At 39.3% G+C, this 19851-nt stretch overlaps 1 protein-coding gene across 1 annotated transcript in view; it reads right to left on the bottom strand.

Moving 5' to 3' along the window:
* The window catches only part of COL17A1 (collagen type XVII alpha 1 chain), a 54404-nt gene extending 41259 nt beyond the window's left edge, over nt 1-13145 (bottom strand). Inside the window, exon 1 of the mRNA XM_051616568.1 lies at nt 13059-13145. Within this exon, the coding sequence (XP_051472528.1) occupies nt 13059-13062 (4 nt within the window). The 5' untranslated portion in view covers nt 13063-13145. The remainder of the gene's footprint in view (nt 1-13058) is intronic.
* Nucleotides 13146-19851: the final 6706 nt, after the last annotated feature.

The raw sequence follows: 19851 nt of genomic DNA, 5'->3' as shown, positions 1-19851 counted from the left end.
TAATGGGCAAGTGTCAACATCAAGAATGTAATTTCAGAGGGGTCCTGAGCTGCTTCATCTTTTACTGAAGTCAATGATTGCCTCAGGTATTTGGAGACATTGAAAGCCAAGTGTTCAGCTGGTACAGTGCAATGAACTGCAGCAGACTTCACTTCACATCATCATCTGCTCCTTCTGCAGAAACAGTGGTGGTGTTTGGACTGGTGGTTAGAGCAGGACATGCAGCTTGAGCTTCCCTTGGAGGTAACGATCACCATCCTCACATTTCCCCATCTGTCCTGCTCAATTTCACTTGTAGAAGGTGAAGTCTATGGAATCGCACTGCTGCTGGGGGTCACTGGGAATGTTCTACCATATGCAGAGCTTGCTGCTTTCCCTGTTTCCAATACAAGAAAAAGTTGAACAGACTTTGAGCTTTCAATCAATGCCTCAGTCTGGCAGCCAGAGAGATCAAATCATAGCTGAAGACAGCTCAATTTTCTCTGGTGAAAGATGCTCCAAAAGTTTACAGCAGCTGATGCTGGCACTGAAAAAGTTGAAAAGACAAGGCAGAACTCCACATTGTACATTCACTGCACCTGGAAGGGGGCTGAGCTACAGCACTTCTGAATCACTTCTCACTCTGCAAGTGGAGCCCAGAGATAAAGGGTCTCCAAGCTGAACCAGCTGGTTTTGTTCATGGCTATCTTCTAGCAGCTTAAGGTGTTTTCATGGTTTGGAAACAGCCAAGTGATGATAACTTGTTATCTTCAACTTCAAAGGGAGCTGTGCAGCATGGGATAAGGTGCACATTGGTCTGGTAATTCTGTCTTGATTGACACATAAATTACACAACTAGTGAATCAGCCAAGAAGCTGATTGGAGTAGTGCAGGCCCACACAAGGGTGGTTTGCACAGGGAAGAAGAAACCACACCTATTTCTGGGTAGCAACTGCAGTTCTCTCTGTGCCTTGGATTTACACAATGAAGCTAGGCACCTACTGAACCAACCAGACCCACATGAGTCACTCCCTTGACTCAATGCCCTGAGTCCATGGTTTGCACATCACTTGGAAAACTCACCATGAGTAACCTCGGGCATGAATAAAAGCCTTGTGGGGAACTGATCACTGCTTTTGAGGTGCCGGGAGGTGAGTAATGTAAAGACACAAAAAATGATTGCTAACTCAGTCTCCCAGGTCCCAAGAGATATCAGTGATCAAGAGAAGATGTCTTGACCATTTATACTCAGTAATATAAAAACTGTATAGCTAAGGACTGTCGTTCCTCTCTCCTGTCTTTATATAGCATTCCACACAATGGGAGGCTTGCTACAGCTTTTAAGGTTTATCACAGTGCAAATAATAAATAGCGATATTTATAATAAAGCTACATATGTGTACAGAGCATTATAAAACACTGATCCTTAACAGTGCAGGACAAACTGAATCATGCTGGTCCAGAGAGGAGGGTCTGGGCTGTTCTGGTGAAGAACAGAGACTGGGAGATGGTGGCTGAAGACTTGGGCTTGCTGCTCTTACGGTTGACATGTAGACAGGAGAAGTGGGTCTCTTCAGCAGCTGTAGACAGCTGTCCACCTGTGCTAAGAGACAAGCCTGTACAGACACTAGGGCCCTGAGGCCGTCTTGGTGCTCTGCAGCACAACTGCCTAATAGTAGCAAGCAGCCCAGTCCAAGGGCTGAGGACGGACATGTGCATTGTCTTGTGTGTGTGGGATTGCTCCTGATAACGTATGCTTTGGTGACAGACAGATCCAAACAAAACAGCTATGACCTCTTGAAGTCCCCATGTACCTTTTTATGTGCATTGACGCTTGGGCACCTTTTACATATTGGTACAGGTCATGCCGTACAGCAGGAGCTGGCTGGCAGAGCCAGGAGTTATCTATCACCCATGTCAGACTCACCTTGGTGGCATCAAGGCAGGGATGTTAAAAGACCTGTTTGCAAAGGTGACCAGCTGTTATCTCTCCTTCTCTCTCCCTCTTTCTATCTCCCCTGCTCCTCCCTCACCCATGGCTATTAGGGAGCTACTCCAGCTGTTCAGCAAACCACAGCACATGCCAGGGAACACAGCTGTGAAGCAGATGGTCCGGATCACTGCTGCTCTAGGGACCATCACTGGGAGTTTAAACTAAGTAAATTTAATCCTAAAACTCCTCTCCTTCCAAGTGCTGGCATGATGAATAATCGCTTTCACTTTGTCCTCTAGGTAAGAGTTGCCTGCAACACATGCTGCAACAGCAGCAGAGCTATGAGATGGACTGAGTCTCTGATGCCACTCATTACTCACAGCCAAAGGAAACCAGTCCTGGAGTGTTTTATTTAGGAGAATGCAAAGTTTGATTCACAGGATCAAATAATCTCCTGTCCCCTAGCTTTTAGAAAACTACTGACTGTTTGCAAGCCCATCTGTAAGCCCTGAAAACACCTTTAGGACCACTATCTTTTAGACACAAAATATGCATGATTTGCTAACTTCGCACATAAAATACTTCAGTCAGGCAGCACAGGGCAAAACCAATGCCAGATGTGGTGGTATTGGCTGTGGTGCTGCCAGTATAAATAATGGAGAAAAGTCAAAGCAAACTGTTTACAAAGAAGTGGCAGCATGCCAAAAAAAACCCCAACAAGACAAAACGTTTCTGGTAGCCCCAAAGAAAATAAGATTTGTTTTGTGAAGTGCTCACCAGCCATACTCATGGATGAAATTCCAAGCAATTAGTATTTCAAAACAAACAATTCAACCAGTTCTACCTGCTGCCAGTCCAAAACCTGCAAGTTTATGTACCACTGAAAAAAAAGCTACACAGGGAGAATCGCAGTGCAACAGTCCATATAGCAGAAAAGCTGGAGAGAACACTTATCTTAGACAATGGAATCAGAAAATGTTGAGTGTTGGCAAATAAGCCTGCTTTCTGTCTGCCATCTTGACAGAAACTTCAAACCACACATTGGCAAAAAAACGCTGATGGAAAATCTCTGCCAAGCTCAACTATTGCTTTCAGTAACTCATCCTCTACACAGAGAAAGGGATTCTCAATAGCAGGATGGAAAATGAATGGGAGGGTGACTGAAGGGTCTCCAAGAGCAGTTTTTATTTGCTTTTCCATTCTCCAGCTCTATACATTCCTTTTCCCTGATAAGATTCAATAGGTCATTTTTGGATTAAGGATTATTTCACAGCCCAGAGTTTATTTTCAGGAGACTCTAGGAACAGAAGTCCCACTGATGCTATGTCACTCAGGTTAGTTTGTACATGGTACAAGAACAGCTCTGGAAAGTATGTGGGCATAGAGAATGAAATTAAACACTGTGCAAAGGACATATTCAAAATGGGGCATAAAGCACATAGCTCACACCTAGTCCAAGGAAACTGGTCAAGCACTGGGGCAGTGCTTGGTCAAGCAGGGGCAGTAAGTGAAGAAAGAACCAGAAGCCATGCTGCAGGGACAGCTGAATTACAACCGAGTCTCAGTCTTGAGGTGATGCTTGCAGTGTGCATAGACCCTCTATGGCCCTGCCAGGTGCAAGGGAAAACAGGAGCTTCCTGAGAGACTCACATCAATAAAACGTAGAGTTCCACGTGCAGCTTTTCCCATCACCAACCCAGACATCCCCAGATTCTGGATGAGGGATCTCCAGCACCAGAAGAAAGTACGATGAGCACATCTTCCAATAAATTTATCAATGATATAGCAATGCAGGTCACAAAGAGAACATGCTTCAATCATCAGGGATTCTGTTTGGCATAGAAGCAAATAATCACCCAGGGGAAAAAAAAAAAAAAAAAAAAAAAAAAGAGGTATAAGCAGATTTAAAATGTGCATTAAATATGTTCATTTTTCTGTTTTGTAACCTCACAATTTGGGGCACGCTGTGGATGAAGTACATTTCATTCATCATTTTCAACCACGGGTTTTATGAGGAATCTGTGGTAAGAAGCATATTGCCAGACTACTTTAGTCTACAATGGAGGGATTTTCCTCTCCCATTGAAAATCTTTAGAAGTCTACAAGTTGCAAAAAGGCTGGAAACTATTGTATCAGATCAGAGCAAACATGTTAAAAGCACAGAAAATACTGCACAAGTATACTATGCATGATTTGATCCCTTCTTCAGGAATATTTTCTAGAACATGGAAAGTACCTAAAGATTTTGGATTCTGGTTAGAAAGTAAGTGATGATTCAAAGTCAGTCTGTTTTATTAATACAGACTTTTACCATGCCCCATCTATACAGCATGCCAGTCTGACACTTCAGGAAACATAAAAACATTAAGAAAAACAAAACAAAACACACCAAAAAACAGCCAAATAAAGATTTCAAGCTTTTCAGTTTTTAAGTTTGCACAGGTTTTTTGCAGTACCTGGATGGTGTCTGTGTTTGTTGGTGAATCTACGTGCATGAGTATGTTGATCATGAAACTGCCTTTCTTGTAAGTTTCAATTAGAAAACAAAAGGACATTGAATATAATGGGCCCAGCCTGGTTTTGCACTTTTTTGCAGATTTTGTGTGGTTTACAGAGGGATGAGCTTTTCCTCAAGAGTATAGGGCAGAAGGGAGAGAGGGAAAAGACAGATCCAGAACCAAGACAATCTCTCAACTGTTCACAATACAGGAAAACAGTAATGCGGCAAAGTCATTAGCTGGTTCCAATCAATTTAGCTTTTCACATCACTTTTACTGAAAAATTTTAAAGAAACAAATTATTTTTGTTTTGAAAACAAAAAAAGTGGAAATTTTCTTTTTGTTCCTTTTTTTTTTTTTTTCTGGGACAGTAAGGCAAATTATTGGAAATACAGGTTTTCTGAAAGTAAATGTTGAAAAAAAAATTCAAAGCTTTTAAGAACATTTTTGAACATTTCTTTTTCATTTTTATAATTTAAAATGAAAATCCCTCCCACTAAGAATTAAACAAGGAAAAACATGCATTTCTTCTAAAAATGTTTGCTTAAATAGATCCCATCTGAACCCTCTTTGCTAACTTTTTCAAGGTGTTCTAGGCAGAGCTTGAAGAAAATCACTGCTAAATGAGGCAGGTACAATCTAAACCCAGAAATTATAAGTTGAGCATAAGGCAGCTGATTTTCCAGATCCGAATGGCTGTAACACTTGGACATTGCTCCCACATAACATTTTTCTGTAATCACTTCTTGTAGTAAAAAGGGTGTGAATGCATAAAGCCATATTTCCACTCCTTTAAAAGGAAAACAAAAACATTATAAAATCAAACACGTTTTATGCACAACCACAAGGGTTAATTTTTCACTCAGTTCTGACAGGTCTATGTAGCAAAGATTCAAGAGTAGTAAACTAATCTCTCTGAGTTTCTATCTTCATATTTGAACTCTCCTGAGATCAAAATATGTAGCAGATACTGCCTGACACTACATTAGTACTGATGGGGTAGGAGCCTCACCTTAGTTTGAAATCCACATCAAACTGAAATCAAGGCATTTTAATATTTTGTGGAAATGCAAGAGAAGGCCAGCCCAGTGGTGAATATATTCACTTGGGGTATGCAAACACCTGTATAGTGATTTAAACCTGTGGTTTTCACCCTGTTCTCTCTAACTCTGTGATCAGATGGTCTGTCCTGAGTTGAGGAACTTTCAGAAAATGTTTCCTTTAAAACAGTAACATTTTGGGGGGAATTGTCAAGTTTAGGTAACAATGTTTCTGACGGGGTAAAAAGGTGGGTTTGTAGAAGCATGTTAGAACAGCTGTCCTCTCTATATCCTAGGAAGTTCTGACTATGCCCTGGGGCCCAGGCATGATAAAGACTGAGGCCATTCAGCGAATTTCCTGAGTCAGACTTTGAATCATAGAATTATAGATTCACTTAAGTTGGAAAAGACCTTTAAGATCATCTAGTCCAACCATTAACCCCACTCTACCAGGTCCAGCACTAAGCCATATTCCCAAGCACCACATCTAGAAGACTTTGAAACACATCCAGGGATGGTGACTCAAACACCTCCCTGGGCAGCATGTTCCAATGCCTGACAACCCTTTCAGTGAAAAAGTTCTTCCTATGTCTAGTCTAATGGAAGACTACTGTATTCTACAAGATTTCGGTTGCAGAGATGGTCCCTGTCAACTTATACAGCAACACACTCCTTCTTCACTAGGAAGGTACTTCCTGTGATTAGGCTCTCAAGCATTTCAGGGTGGTGCCCAGTTTTAGTGCCAAAGTAAACAACAGAAGTAGCCCTGCTGGGGTACTAAGGCGTTCCACTGCCACTGATCATCAGGGATTTTTCATGGAGCCACATTTATTACAGTGAAGTTCAATGTTATTATCAGGGACAGGCACTTCAACTTACATCAGATTTTTGTTCTCCTAGATACTTCACGACCATCAATCAATATCCAAACACATGCTGATTGCAAAAGAGTTTTAAATCGAGACTTGTTTCCATTAGAATAAAGCTTGATTGTGACAGTATAAAGAAATTTATTGTATAAATAAAGAAATAAAAATCTGAGGGAGCAAGATAGCTCAGGGTACCATTTGGACCAGAAGTGGAGACTTAGGAAACTAGACGCAAAATACAGTCTGAGACTGTGTGATGTGCCAGTTGGCCACATGACACACTATTATCAGATAACATTCTCAAAGATATACAAGAAGCCTGATCAGCAATGAGGAGTTCTACACCTCAGGTTTCAATGTTACCAGAATTTCTCTTGTGTTTATTTATATCTTGAATAATTCTACTCATAATAGAGCTAGCTGGACCTTGTTTTGGTTCTGAAAGAGACATCATACCGCTTGCTACAAATGCAAGTGGCAAGAAGGTGTGTGAAACCGTTTTTGTACCTATTTCTACTTCTATTTATTTGTTGAACTGGTCCTCAGAAAGGCTTGAATCCTTCCTGGCTGCTTTCTTACTACACCTGCTTTTCCTGGGGCACACAGCCTCACCTGCCATGTGCAGGCTTGCAAAGCCCCAATTTAAATGGCACTCCTTTATTAGAAGATACATTCCAGAGGCATAAAATATTATTAACCAGTACACAAGGCTAGAAGACTGCTGATCTCTTGCAGGACTGCAAGCACAAGATGGGACATGAGATTCTTGGTAAAATCACTCTCCAGATCACACCTCACGTGGCAGCTGGAAGCTTCGTACATGTTCTCAGTAGTGAGGTTGGAGACTGCCTTGCAATCCCTTCTCTCTCACACTGTAAAAATCACTGTAGTAAAGAATGAGTTAATATCATGCAGAGCTAATAGCACTTCTTCAGAGTTGCCTCCTCTTTAGAAACATTCTTCAACGTCACAGAAGTTGTGCTTCCATCACTTTTGTCCCTCTTCCCTTCTCCAAGAACTGCTAACTATCCTCTACAAGAGATAGATATTAACTGTCTTCTCTTTACCCCTTTCACAATTTTTCCTTGTCTTCTCTTTTTAGCAGGGAAATTAATTAAGGCCTAAGATTTTTCGGTCACAGGAGGGACGGTGTTATTTCAAGTCACGCGACTGGCAGCAGAGTTGTAGGAGCTGTTGCATTTAAGTTTTTCAAATTTAGTACCTTTTCCCTGGTCTATTCACTTCAACTGTGTCTTGAGCTACTCTTTATTTACAAAACTGAACTGCTCATATGACTTACAGTACATTGTTTCTACTCCTTGACTTCATACCTGAAGCTCTAACTAACAAGTGCTAAGATTTTTAGCTTTCCTACTTTTTTCCTAAAAAAGATTACCATTCTTATTGAGTTCTTCTGGAAGGACACTGACTCTCTTGAGGCAAGAAAATGCACCATCAGATCTATACTGATGGGTAAGTTGTACATAATAACTATTTTGATAAATATTTATTAATTATAGATGTAAAACTAATTTATCCAGAAATGTCACCTATTACATACAGAGAGTCTGGTTACAGTGTCAATTAAATATGTTTTATATGCTACAATTTCCATCTTTTCTAACTCACACCACCCCTTACCTTCCACCACCCCACCCTCCAAATCTCCTCAGCTCAGTAAATACTATTAAAATTAAGAACAGGATTATTGCAAATAAGGAGTATACAGTTTATTGCACCACTAAAAAGCTGAGTCCAGAACTAAAGACTGATACAACAGTTCTAAAGTCCTCAGCAGAGGGGTGGGAGGCTCATGGTGGAAGACATCAAATTAGGCTGTAATGGATTTAGTCACAGGTTCTAAATCACTTGAGTACCAGAACATTATCTTTTTCCTCCTAATTGTGTGTCTTCAATCCATATGATGAAAATATTAAGCCAGTTTTATTAGGAAATGGAGTAAGATGGATGGACAGAATTATTGCATGTCAGAATTTCAATCTTTCAACAAAGGCAATGATGCACTGTATAGAACAACCAAAGTCAACAAGTTTTTAAATATCTGTCATGAGTAATAAAAGCTACAAATGGCACAGCAGGGTTGATAAGTAATCCTTGACTCCACAAGAAAAAATCAAAACCAGGCATTACAAGACTCATTAAAGGGCTCAGCAGGTCTGAATCTGAGTCTGCTAAAATCTTTTTCAATAGGGAAGTTAAAAATGTCTTTATCTAGAACATACTTTTATCCTTACTTTCAAGGTGAACTGGTTGTTTGCAAAAGACACCTTTATATCAGCTTTGCAGAAAGCACAGTGACCTGTCATTGTTCAACCTGGTCATTGAAAAGGTTTGGAGATAGTTAAGTGTCTCCAGTGTGTTGCCCACTCCATAGCGGATACCCTGGAGGTAACAGATCTTTGTTCTGTTGATGAGGAAGCTGGAACAGACTGAAAATGAGATCCAAATTTGTTCCACAATGGGATTTTTTTTTTAAGATCTTGGCCAAAAGGTAAAGGGGTATCTTTCACAAATTCCATTTTTTTATATGGATTTTTATAAACACTCATTATTTATATCTTTAACCATGTCTTTAATCTACATCTTGTTGTGCTGAGATTAATTACAGCATTTATGAAATTCCTTCTATTTTGATATGCCAGTACTTCAGTAATCTCAATCAAGTTTCACATCTACATTTGACACCATGGCACAGACTTCCTGACCATACAAAAGTTTCTACCGAGACAGAACAACAGATCAGACCCACAGGGAATGGTCACAACATAGAGTCAGCACTTCTCTTCAGAAACCATTTGGAAAAAAACAGATACAAGGGTCAAAATAAGGCAGTCCCCACATATTCTCTTTTGCTTTGACCCTGAGCTAATTATGAACAGACATACATAAAATCTGAAAACTGTGGCTGAAGCTGCACAGAAGTCAGAGACACACCATTTATAAATAGCTAAAATGAAAGTAAATACTTGAGCAATATTTTAGAAGTCAGAAGTCATATCTGGCTGCTCATTAACAAGTAGTTTTCAATCTGTTTTATAATCCCTCACTGTTCCTTAATCTAGAACATATTTTAGTTTGCAGCTTTCTTCTTATGTGGATTAAAAGCAGTATTCAGCACCATTTGTGGTAATTTTCTTTATGCTGCCATTCCCTCACACGTCTCCAAGTTTCTCACTTTTCCTTGGAGATTATGCTCCTGCAAGCCAATCTCCAGCCAGACACACCTTTGCCATACAAAAACAAAGAGAAGATTTGTGACCCAGAAAAGAGAACAGATCAGTGCAGTTCTGTGGCTCTTTGATATTATTTACTTCTGTTTCATGAGAACACAGAAGTACAATTTAGTCTATGGGATATCCACCCTTGTTTATTGGTGTAGTGCTAGTAAAAATAGTAATAATAATTGTTACAGAAGTTATGCAACTCTTCCATGCATAACTGTATTACACTTAGTTCACCTGCTGTTAAGAACCCAGATGTCCCAAGTAGCTGCATCTACCACAATTAATCTAATTATCTGTAACTCATTGTTACAATCAAAATAACAATGTTAGGATGACAAACGTAGGGCCAGCTCTCCAGTATGACAGAATTGATTGGGAAGTTTTTCTTTTCAACAGGACTCAGGAGCTAGGAAGGAATGCTTCTTTATTTTAACTGCTGACTTCTTTCACACATTCCTCCTGATGGTTAGGAGCAAAACACAATCCTAAACTGACTTGGGGTCACACAGCCTTGAACAAGAGGGTTTCTCATGGAATAGCTCATCACTTTTGCAAAAGGTGAGTATTACAGTTTCAGTTGCAATTAATAAAGCAACAAAGATATAAACAAGGAATTTTTAGAGAAAGCAAATGAGAAGTAGCTGGGTTTACTGAAAAAGCCTCTACATAATCTGGCTCCTATGCTCAGAGTTATTTTACTCCTTGCTCTCTCCAGTTACTGCCATTAGTGACTCTTTCATATAATGTTGCCTGCAAGAGGATCTCATTTTGCAAACCAGCTTTTCTCCAGTGTCAAGAAGGTATTTGAAATAAAAAGTAAAAGGAGAAACAGTGGCAGAATGGCTGTGCTCCAGTACACTGTGCTCCAGTTGCTCAGTTGGTAGGGCAAAACCCTGGGGAAAAAGGAAGCTTTTATTTTCAGTATGTTGCTTGTACCAGGGTTTGAACACTGACTTCAGACTAGCAGAATATATTCTAAATAGTTCTGAATAAGACATTTGCAAGTGAACACCCAAAACTTGGATCAAATCTATTTAAGTAGCCCCTGCTTCCAGTTTGTGGCAGTTTCCCTGACTTGCCTCTGAACCTTCTGACTGTCCCCATCTCTATTTTCATGTCTCTGCTTGAAAAATCCCATTTCTTACCCAAAGCACAAAAGTATTGCCTTTCCCAAAAGCCAGGTTTGTTGTGTGCCACTTCTCAGCAAGATGCCTGGCTGGAAAGTTAGTTGTTATTCAAACTTTTTATTTCAGAGAGATTCAGATTCTCATTAATTTGCTGCCATCAGAAGTTCAGCTTATGAGACCTGTGGTAACACACTTCCTCCTCTTATCAGAACCAAGGCACTTTGGGCTCATTCTCACTCCCTATGTCATGTATTTCAGTTGTTCCTACTAGGATGCATCTTTCTGGGTATATGTATTGTTATCACACGGTTGCCACATGCCTGTTACAGTGGCTGCCTTCTTTACTCAGTGCCTGCAAAGGAACTGCTTGTTGCATTCTGCTTTAATAATATTAAAGTTGTCAGCAGAAGGCTTTGTAACCACAATACCTGAAGTTGTTTTTAATTCCTGGCATGAATTAAAGAGTTCAGAACAAAATATTTACACCCCTTTCCCCACCCCTCCCCTCCAGTACTAAAAATCTGTACTAAGAAAATATTTCTTTTAGGTATGATAGCAAGTTAAAAATAAAGGATGAAACACAGTATAGGTGGTGATCTGAAGTGAAGAACCTGCACTAGCAAGTGTGTGCATTTGTGGAGTTCAGTACATTGAGTTCAAGGAATCCAATTTCTTTTGTGAAGATGAGGTACCAACAGGAAGCCCAGAAAGTACAGTGACCCGCTGCTCCCCCCTCTGACAGAGTAACATTTGCCTTAGCCTAAAAAGATGAACACCATGAGAGTCTCTCTACATTTATTTTAATGTACACATGTAAACTTAAGCACATAAAATTACACAACTGTAGAAAAAAAGGCTGAAAAGGCCTTCAATTAGCTATCTTATCATCCCTCTGTCCCACACCCAGCTCAACCTTAACTATTATTGATGGATTTTTCTTTAAAGACTTTAAAAATTTTCCATGAGGTTCCAAAACAAGTATCTCCTGCTTCAGCTGAGGATCACTTCCTCTCTTCCATTCTCAATGTAACTTCTCTCTTTCCTTGCTACCACCTTTAATGTATTTGAATGCTGTTGTCATATATGCCATTACAGTTTTCCACAGCAGACCAAGCTCTTCCTGATTCTGCAGCTTTCTTCAGACACTCAGTTTCCTACACCTCTGATGACTGAGAACTACTGCTTGCCTTCATGGGGACTACCCACATGCTTAAAGCTACATGCGTATTTAAGTACTGTGTTTAAATGGGGACTTTCTTCCTAGCTTTGCCCAAGGCTGTCAAACACATGCTGGTCTAGTTTAATTGCATGACACTGTAGTTAATTACTGTTTTGATAATAATAACCTGGAAGTTTTGCAAATGTCTTTTAACTTGTAACCGCAGGTAAAACTCCCATATTTTGCTAGTGAAGGACAACCAGTGCCAAACTGTTGCAAACCTCATCTACCTAACCAGCAGACAGTGTTCAACATACAGGTTCATAAGGTATTTCCTTAACAGTGCAGGCATGAACAGTGCACATTGGAAACCGGTGTTCTTAATATGTCCAGAATCAATTTTTTGTGCCAATAAACAGCCTGTTTATTGACACATTGATACACTCATATATTCCCATCCTTATCAATAAAGAGGTTCAATCCCTTCCATTCAAGTACATAAAATGGGAACACAAAATAGCATCTGTGGCAGCTAATGTACAACAAGCATATGCAGTCAGGCAAAACACCAAGAAATCAACAAGCCAACACCTGCACATAAAATATTCTAATGAAAACTTATAGGAAGACAGAGACCAAGTGGGAAAGAGACAGAATGGAAACAGAGACTAAGAAATTGCCAGAGTCAAGAACAATCACAGGAGGGAGAGCAGTTGGATTGGTGTTAACAGGCTATTAGGATTCTATGTTCCTACTTCTGTTCTGTTTATTTGCAGCGTCAGTGCAATCCTTCAGCTTTTCCTAAAACAAACACACAGTGTCTGCACAGCTGAACAATAACAAACTAGAGAAAAAAAGACCAGCATCCAGAAGCAACACAAGTGATTGTACAATAAAGAATCAGGATGTACAGCCCCCAACATATAAGCAACTTGGCAATAAACAAGCATATGATCAAATACAAGATAATTCTTTGTGTGCATCTAAAATACAGAATATTCTGCATCAGCTATTCAGGAACTGGTAGGGATAACTGAGAGAGGCCTTTCAAGGAATCAGAAAGAATGGGCTGAGAGTCCCTTCAATGAATTTTTAACACTCTACCTAGAATCTGCATTTCTTAAACAGCAGTGGGAAAACAGAGTCAAGGTTCATTTGTGGAATGTATTTAGAATATATTCTAAACATGCTCTGATTTGAACACATACCCATCTCTTAATGAAAGAGCTTCCTGCTTTGGTGACCACCTCTTGGGATTCCTCTGCCTGAGATGATGAACAGCATCAGTTCAAACATGGCTGCATCTGTGGGGCATAAATGTAAAGGGCATCTTAGACTGCAGTTGCATTAATTCCAGTAACAGCTTTAATAGGTCAAAACACTGAAGAAGGTTGCATCTCCCAATAAGCTTCTTCCTACAAAGAAAACACCTGAGAAGTATTTAATCTTATCCCACTTTTTGTGCCTTTCTTCTGCCCAAACTATGCAGATGAAGAAGATGCTTGCAAATTAATCAAATTAAATCATTTGCTGATATAAAATCATTAATTCCCATGAAATCAGCAAAGCTAAATATTAAATTGGCCCATGTGACAGTGACTTCAGGGTAAGGGGTTTGATCCTCCACATTTTGGATGATCAGTTATTGTAACTTCTTCATCCTATCTGTGAGGATTGTTCTTGCACACAGGTTTACTCAGAAAAGTAAATATATCTGTGTAAGATACATACAAGAGCAATGTCCTTACTATTTTGTTCTTCCTCAGCAGTGTTGCTCCTATGGTACTGGTGACAGACCGAAGTTTAAAGAGAGCATCACAGCATGACTTCACCACTCTGGCCTGCTTCTGAAATTTGGCAATATCCATGGCCATGTATCTTTGGTGGACTTAGGTTCATGATTAAAAAAAATAAAATAAAATAAAATAAAATAAAATAAAATAAAATAAATCTTTAGCTCCTTGAAGGTCCTCTCAACTTCTCTACTGCCTGATGGACTCTCTATAGAGAGCTGTGCCTCAGGTTGGTTGTTTGGTGTCAAAATCAGACTTCAAGCTTGACCATTAAAAATCTATACTACATCTGGAATAATGAAACTGGCAGAATGAAGGGACTTTGCCTGTAGCACTGAGTAGAAAGGGCAGCATTTTCCTGCACAGTTCTCCCAGCAGTGCCATGCAGTGACTTGATATTGCAGGCCAGCATCAACTTTCAGCATCTCACCAGTGTTTGCTTTGGAGAAATATTTGTACCTCTCACCTCCAAGATGCACCAGTGGTGTAACTGGAGATCAGTGAGGAGAGCTACTTCTTTGTTCTAAGTGGAATGTAAAACTCCTTGAGAAGACAGCAACAAAACACCAAGGCTCTCCAATAACAGGTACCGGCATAAACATTGTCTGGAGAAGAGGTCATCAATGCTTTTTTCAACTTCTGCCTATTGTCTTGTCCTTTTTTTTTTTTTTTTTATACATCTGCAGAAAATCAGCAGTTACAGCAAGGTACACTAACTGATAACGTAAAGTAGTAGTATTTCCTGCATTATAGCCATATTTGTGAGAAAGCATGGCTCTTTAGATTTGAGAGAAATGCTTAGAACAAGGAAATGTTAGACCAGAGGCAATTTAACAATTTCTAGAGTTGATTTTAGAAAGCAAGAATTCTGCTTTAAGAAAAAAAAAAATAAAAAAAATCCATAATTCCTTTCTGATACAGAAAAGACATCACCAAACAAAATAAACTGCATGTAGTAGATGATCATATTCTTGATTACTCTTTGTACTCATGAATCACACGTTATTAAGTAGGGTATACCCATACATGCACTGTTGATCTTAGAAAAATGAATTTCACATAAGACTTCCTATCTAGACATCAATGTGGACATTGTTTTAAGGTTTTAAGTCATTCTGGATTTCACAGACTCAAGAAGAGGTAGGGTATGCGCAACTTCAAATTCCAGGATGATCTATCTGCTGATCTAACTCCTGTGGAGTCTTTCAAGAGAAAACTTGTCAATGCATACCCATGTGTTGAGTTACCACCAAGCATTTGACAATGATGAAATAGCTTATTCTGGCATGTGTTACCCATGAAATGCTTGTAATTAACTTAAGGAAAAAAATGCACTGAACTTCAAAACATCAAAAACAGAGTAACTCTTCTTTCAGATGTGAATGTACTGGGAGATTTCCAGTTGCAGGAGTGTTACTTGAAATTGTATGGCATGGCTGTCATCAAAGAGGTTGATGACAAAGAGCTTGTTCAGTGACTATTGGTATGTGTGATGGATGCCACTGGTGCCAGGACACAACCCTAAAGCTACCGATGGAAAATGTTCCCAGTTAAATTGGGTAGCACTTGCTAGCCTGGTACACCAAAGAATTCTCTTTCATAACTTAGCGTCAGTTCAGCTTCCTTAAAGCGTTGAGAGGGGGATTGGTTGCCTTCTCACACATTAAACACAGTGTGAAACACATGCTAAAGCAGTCAGCAGCACTTCTAGTACCTCAGCACCACATGAAATGATACCATTAGCTCACTCCAAATGCCACACTTTTACTAACTTCCATTAGGATAACATAGTTCTGCTTCCTTTCAGTTCAGCAGGAACTTTCTCAATGACTTCAAATATCACAGGGCTAAGCTGCCCTTTTGCAGTAAGGCAGCACAATAATGGTAAAATAAGGTAAGAATAATCATTTCAACCCTTTGAGGTTGTATGAAAATATTACACATTCATCAGTAAAGCTCTTTCTCTATGCTTATGTAGAGAAAGGGATTTAAAATACAGTTATTTCAAATACAAACATGAACAGAAAATTTGCACTGAAATTACTTTGGAAATAAATGGAAGAAAAGCAATACAGCTCACAAACACTGAAATACCCATTTTGAAATCAGCCACAACTGACATAAACAACATATTTTACTCAAAAAATGAGAATTCAAAAAGCTTCACTGCCCATTTTACTTACTAAAGGAAATGGCACATAAGATATTCTTGCTTTCCCTATAGCTGAGTATTTCAAAAGAAGAGGTGATAACCAAGTATTTATTGAGTTACCATTGTAAGTACCTTGTATTTTTTGACTTTTAAAGATTTTATTTCAACCTTTAAATTAAAAAATGAGTGTTTCACACCTGTTCATAATTCTTGGTGAAATGCCTGCCTCAAAATGCTGAGGCAGCTCTCCTAAGGCATATAATTTTATTTACAGAAATAACACGCAGACATATTCCCATATCACAACAATTATGCACACTTCAGAAGTTATCACACAGAATCACAGAATGTAAGTTATAACTGTATGAGCAGGAAAACGGGAGAGAGCTTTAAGCCAGCTCTCACTCAACTGTATTAACTTGTGAGCCTGCCTTGTAATACAAGTGTGGTCAGTGCTGGACATCCTTGTCACACTGAAATCCCAGCCCTCTAGATATGACTTTATTATCAGCAGTATCCAGAGATGGACAAATCCCATGAGCACCACATTTGTATTTCACTCCTAGGAAAAGACCTCTAAATGTTTACTTTATAAGGCCTTCTCTAGCCTCAGGTATATGACCCGACTTGTTTCTTAATAATTGGCAGGAAGTGTATTTTAAATCCTGTTTGCTGATGCTGCAGTTCTGTAGGGAAAGAGGTTGTGCTCAGTAGAATGGTTATTTGTTCTAAAACAAAAAGATAACCAGTGATGTTCCTGAATTGATGATGGAACACTACTCACTCACATCTAAACTCAGAGCAAAAGTGAAACCCCCCCAGGATTCCAGGAAAGTAAGTTGTGCAGCTCCATTGGTACTTACCCTCTCATTGCATTACTTGCTTGGTACCCTGGTTTAATTCACGGGGTCCACCCGAGGCCTACAGACTACAGGTAAGTGCCCTCAGACTAGCTTGTCTGCACTAGCAAATAAGCCATGTCCACTTTTCCAGCTTCACCAGTTTCAGTAGCACAGATAAATGAGAGCAACCTAAGAGCTATGTGCACACAGCACAAAGAGAACTTGTATTATGTGAGAAAATGAAAGGACTCTTCAAAGTACAATCCAAATACCTTTAATACCAAAATATGCTCAGACCATCATAGATGACAAAAGCTGTCCCAGGGACTAGTTTGGGCAAGGGCTTAGATTTAAAAGGCTTGAATTTTCTTAAATGATCAATCAGTTCTCCAGCAAAGACAAGAACACTGAAGGTCTGTTTATTGTTACTTTTGTTTGCTACAGTCTCGTAAAAGACTTCAAACTGTAATTTTTGGCATGACTATGTCAGAGAAAATCCCACAAGCAGACACAAAAATAAGAGACAGTCTTACGCTGTTCCCTTTTATTAGCACTGTGCCGCACCCACTTGGTTATTCACACATGTAGCAGCAGGAACTGGGAAGCCCATCTCAGCTGGGTTTTACATTATCTTTTGCAGTGCCTCTTAGCTACAATAAATTATGCCAGTTTTTCTTTTCAAGGCAGCTACCTTGAAAACTGAAGCAAAAAAGAAGGGTAAGAAAAGGCATAAAAATCTACTTTTGCTTTAGCTGATGTCATTTAAGTGACTTCACTGTAATTACTGGACATTTGCACCATTATGAGAGCAGAATCCATCTCCGAAGGAAAGGTTTTGTTGTAGTAAACTGTTTTTACTCCAGGAATTTGATTTATAAAGCCCTTTTCTTGATATATTTACATGGCTATAAGCAAGTCAGAACATTTTTCTCAGGAGTGAATTGCAGCCAGCAAAAACACAGCCCTAGGCCTATGCTGAAGTGGGTAGGGTTTTTAAAATCTCTGTATCAGTTGATGGTTAGGCACATAAAAACACTCCACCCTCCTGCCCCAGGCAAGAGAGAATATGCAGATAGTGCACGGTGTACTTCATGCGTCAGGATACATCATTTGGCTTTAAACAAGATTTCAGAAAAGGAGACAAGGGGGTAATGCTTATGTGCCTTAAGACTTAGTATGTTGACTAGCACCTCAGTTACTCACTGACAAGGTTTAGGAAGAAAAGGCCTGGCCATTGTGCCCAGCAAACTCTTACAGGGGAAGTTTTGGGATGCTTCTGGCACTGTGGAAGAGAAGAACCCAAACTGGAGTCTCTAAACCCAAAGTTAGTTTGGGTTTTTTTTGTGTTTTTTTGTTTTGTTTTTTGTTTTTTTTTACTACCCCCTTTGGCTTTGCTACTACAGATGACGCCCACTGGAGGACAGAACATGTTCTTGTCCTGTCAGTGTGGATGTGTGAGCCTCAGTGCTCTTCTGCTAATATAAGATTAATGAAAGAGATGATACATAGAGAATGTCTCTCAATTGTGCAGACAAACTGGTATAAGTTGAAAAAAAAACACCCTAGCCACTAAAACGTCATCACAGAAACATCAAAGTAAATAAAATGAGGAAGCACATTTTCCTTCTGGTTCTTTGGTAAAACAAGTTTCTCTGAAGGGAAGCAATAAATTTGGCAAATAGAACTCAATAATGTCAATACCCAGAGCACAATTTCCTATGCATTTTTGTATTTTAGTTTGCTTGCTCCAAACTATTCCGATCACAAAAGGAATTTAAAAAAACAAAACCAAAACAAAACCGCAGCCAACAAACAACAGCATTATAGTGCTTCCTAAAGTCTATTGCAATGAACTTACTATTTGTGTGCACTTAATGGTGAGCTTAACTGAACAGTATGAGAAACACTCCACAGTGTGCTATAAACATGCCAGTATCAGGAACACATGGATTTCCTTTTCCGCAAAGAAGGTTTTTAGTCTGACTCCTGTTTGCCACCACTAAGTTACAGGTAAAATAATATCCCTCACTGTTGGGTATGTGCAATAAAAGTACATTACAGTCACTGGATAATGACTGATGACACTCTAGCTTCCAGCTCCATTAGGGACCTCCTGCCAGATCTTGGACAAGTCTTATTTTTGCAGGTCTACATGTAAACACCAAGTAAATAAATAAGTAAATGTGGTAAGCACAGCTAAACAGTTAATACCAAACTGAAACTTCTCTTCCTCTAGTGAATACTTATATTTCCTTTTCTCTATGCCTAGTACATTAAACTGATATACCCAACACATGGATCCATCTTTTTACATTCACAGTCTCAAGTAGACTGTAATCCTCACTTGGGGTGGGCCATGAGGGCACTGCCCTAATAAAGTAGCAATAATAATGCACAGGATTACTTTTTTCTCTATTGTGCTCCCATTAAATCTTACCAGAATCTGGCAAATCATCTAAAATCCCAAACTTTCTGTTGCTCTTGTGCAACTCTACCATTAACATGTCTGTACAACAGAGCATGAGTAATTTAAAGCAAGGACCATCCTTAAGACAGAAGGAAAATTGTTGTGAACTTGGAGATATGCCATCTCAAAGCTCCAGAGTATTTGAGATCCAACCTCCTTGATAAATTTGTAGCAAAACATTTTTACTCTGGAACTCAGGAGTCCAATTTAACATATTAAAAAAAACCAAAACAACTTATTACATTAAATTAGCTGCATGTAAAAAATAGTAAAAAAATGGATGGGTTTAAAAAATGCCTCCAAAATACCTCAACAGTTCAGGTATCTTGTGAACTGTTTCACTAAATGGTTATAATTTACACTACAATTTAGTCACATAATCTAACTTCTCACATTCGCTATTAAGAATACTATTTCTAATTTAATTACACCCATAGCCAGTTAATTTCTATACAAGGAGTAAACTAAAGGCTCTAAGTACTCAGATTTCCCTAAGTGACTTGCTCTAGATGGGCTTTGAATGCTTAGATGCTTTTTACTGTAGGAGAAAAAAGGTTGCCATCATCCCTGTGACATTCTATTTGAAGCGAGTGAATCTGTTTACTTATGGCCAGCAGCACAGCAACTGCTAGAACAACACACACTCAGTGCTTACTCACCTCTCAGTGCAAGAGCATAACTTGTCTCAATACAGATGGGACTTGTACAAGGCAAAAAGAAAACTGAGCAGCAGTAGCAGCAGCAGCA

The sequence above is a fragment of the Apus apus genome, chromosome 4 (assembly GCF_020740795.1).
Source record: "Apus apus isolate bApuApu2 chromosome 4, bApuApu2.pri.cur, whole genome shotgun sequence".
Lineage (NCBI taxonomy): Eukaryota > Metazoa > Chordata > Aves > Apodiformes > Apodidae > Apus > Apus apus.
Note: the sequence above shows the minus strand (reverse complement) of the source record. Positions and strands in the feature narration are given on the sequence as shown.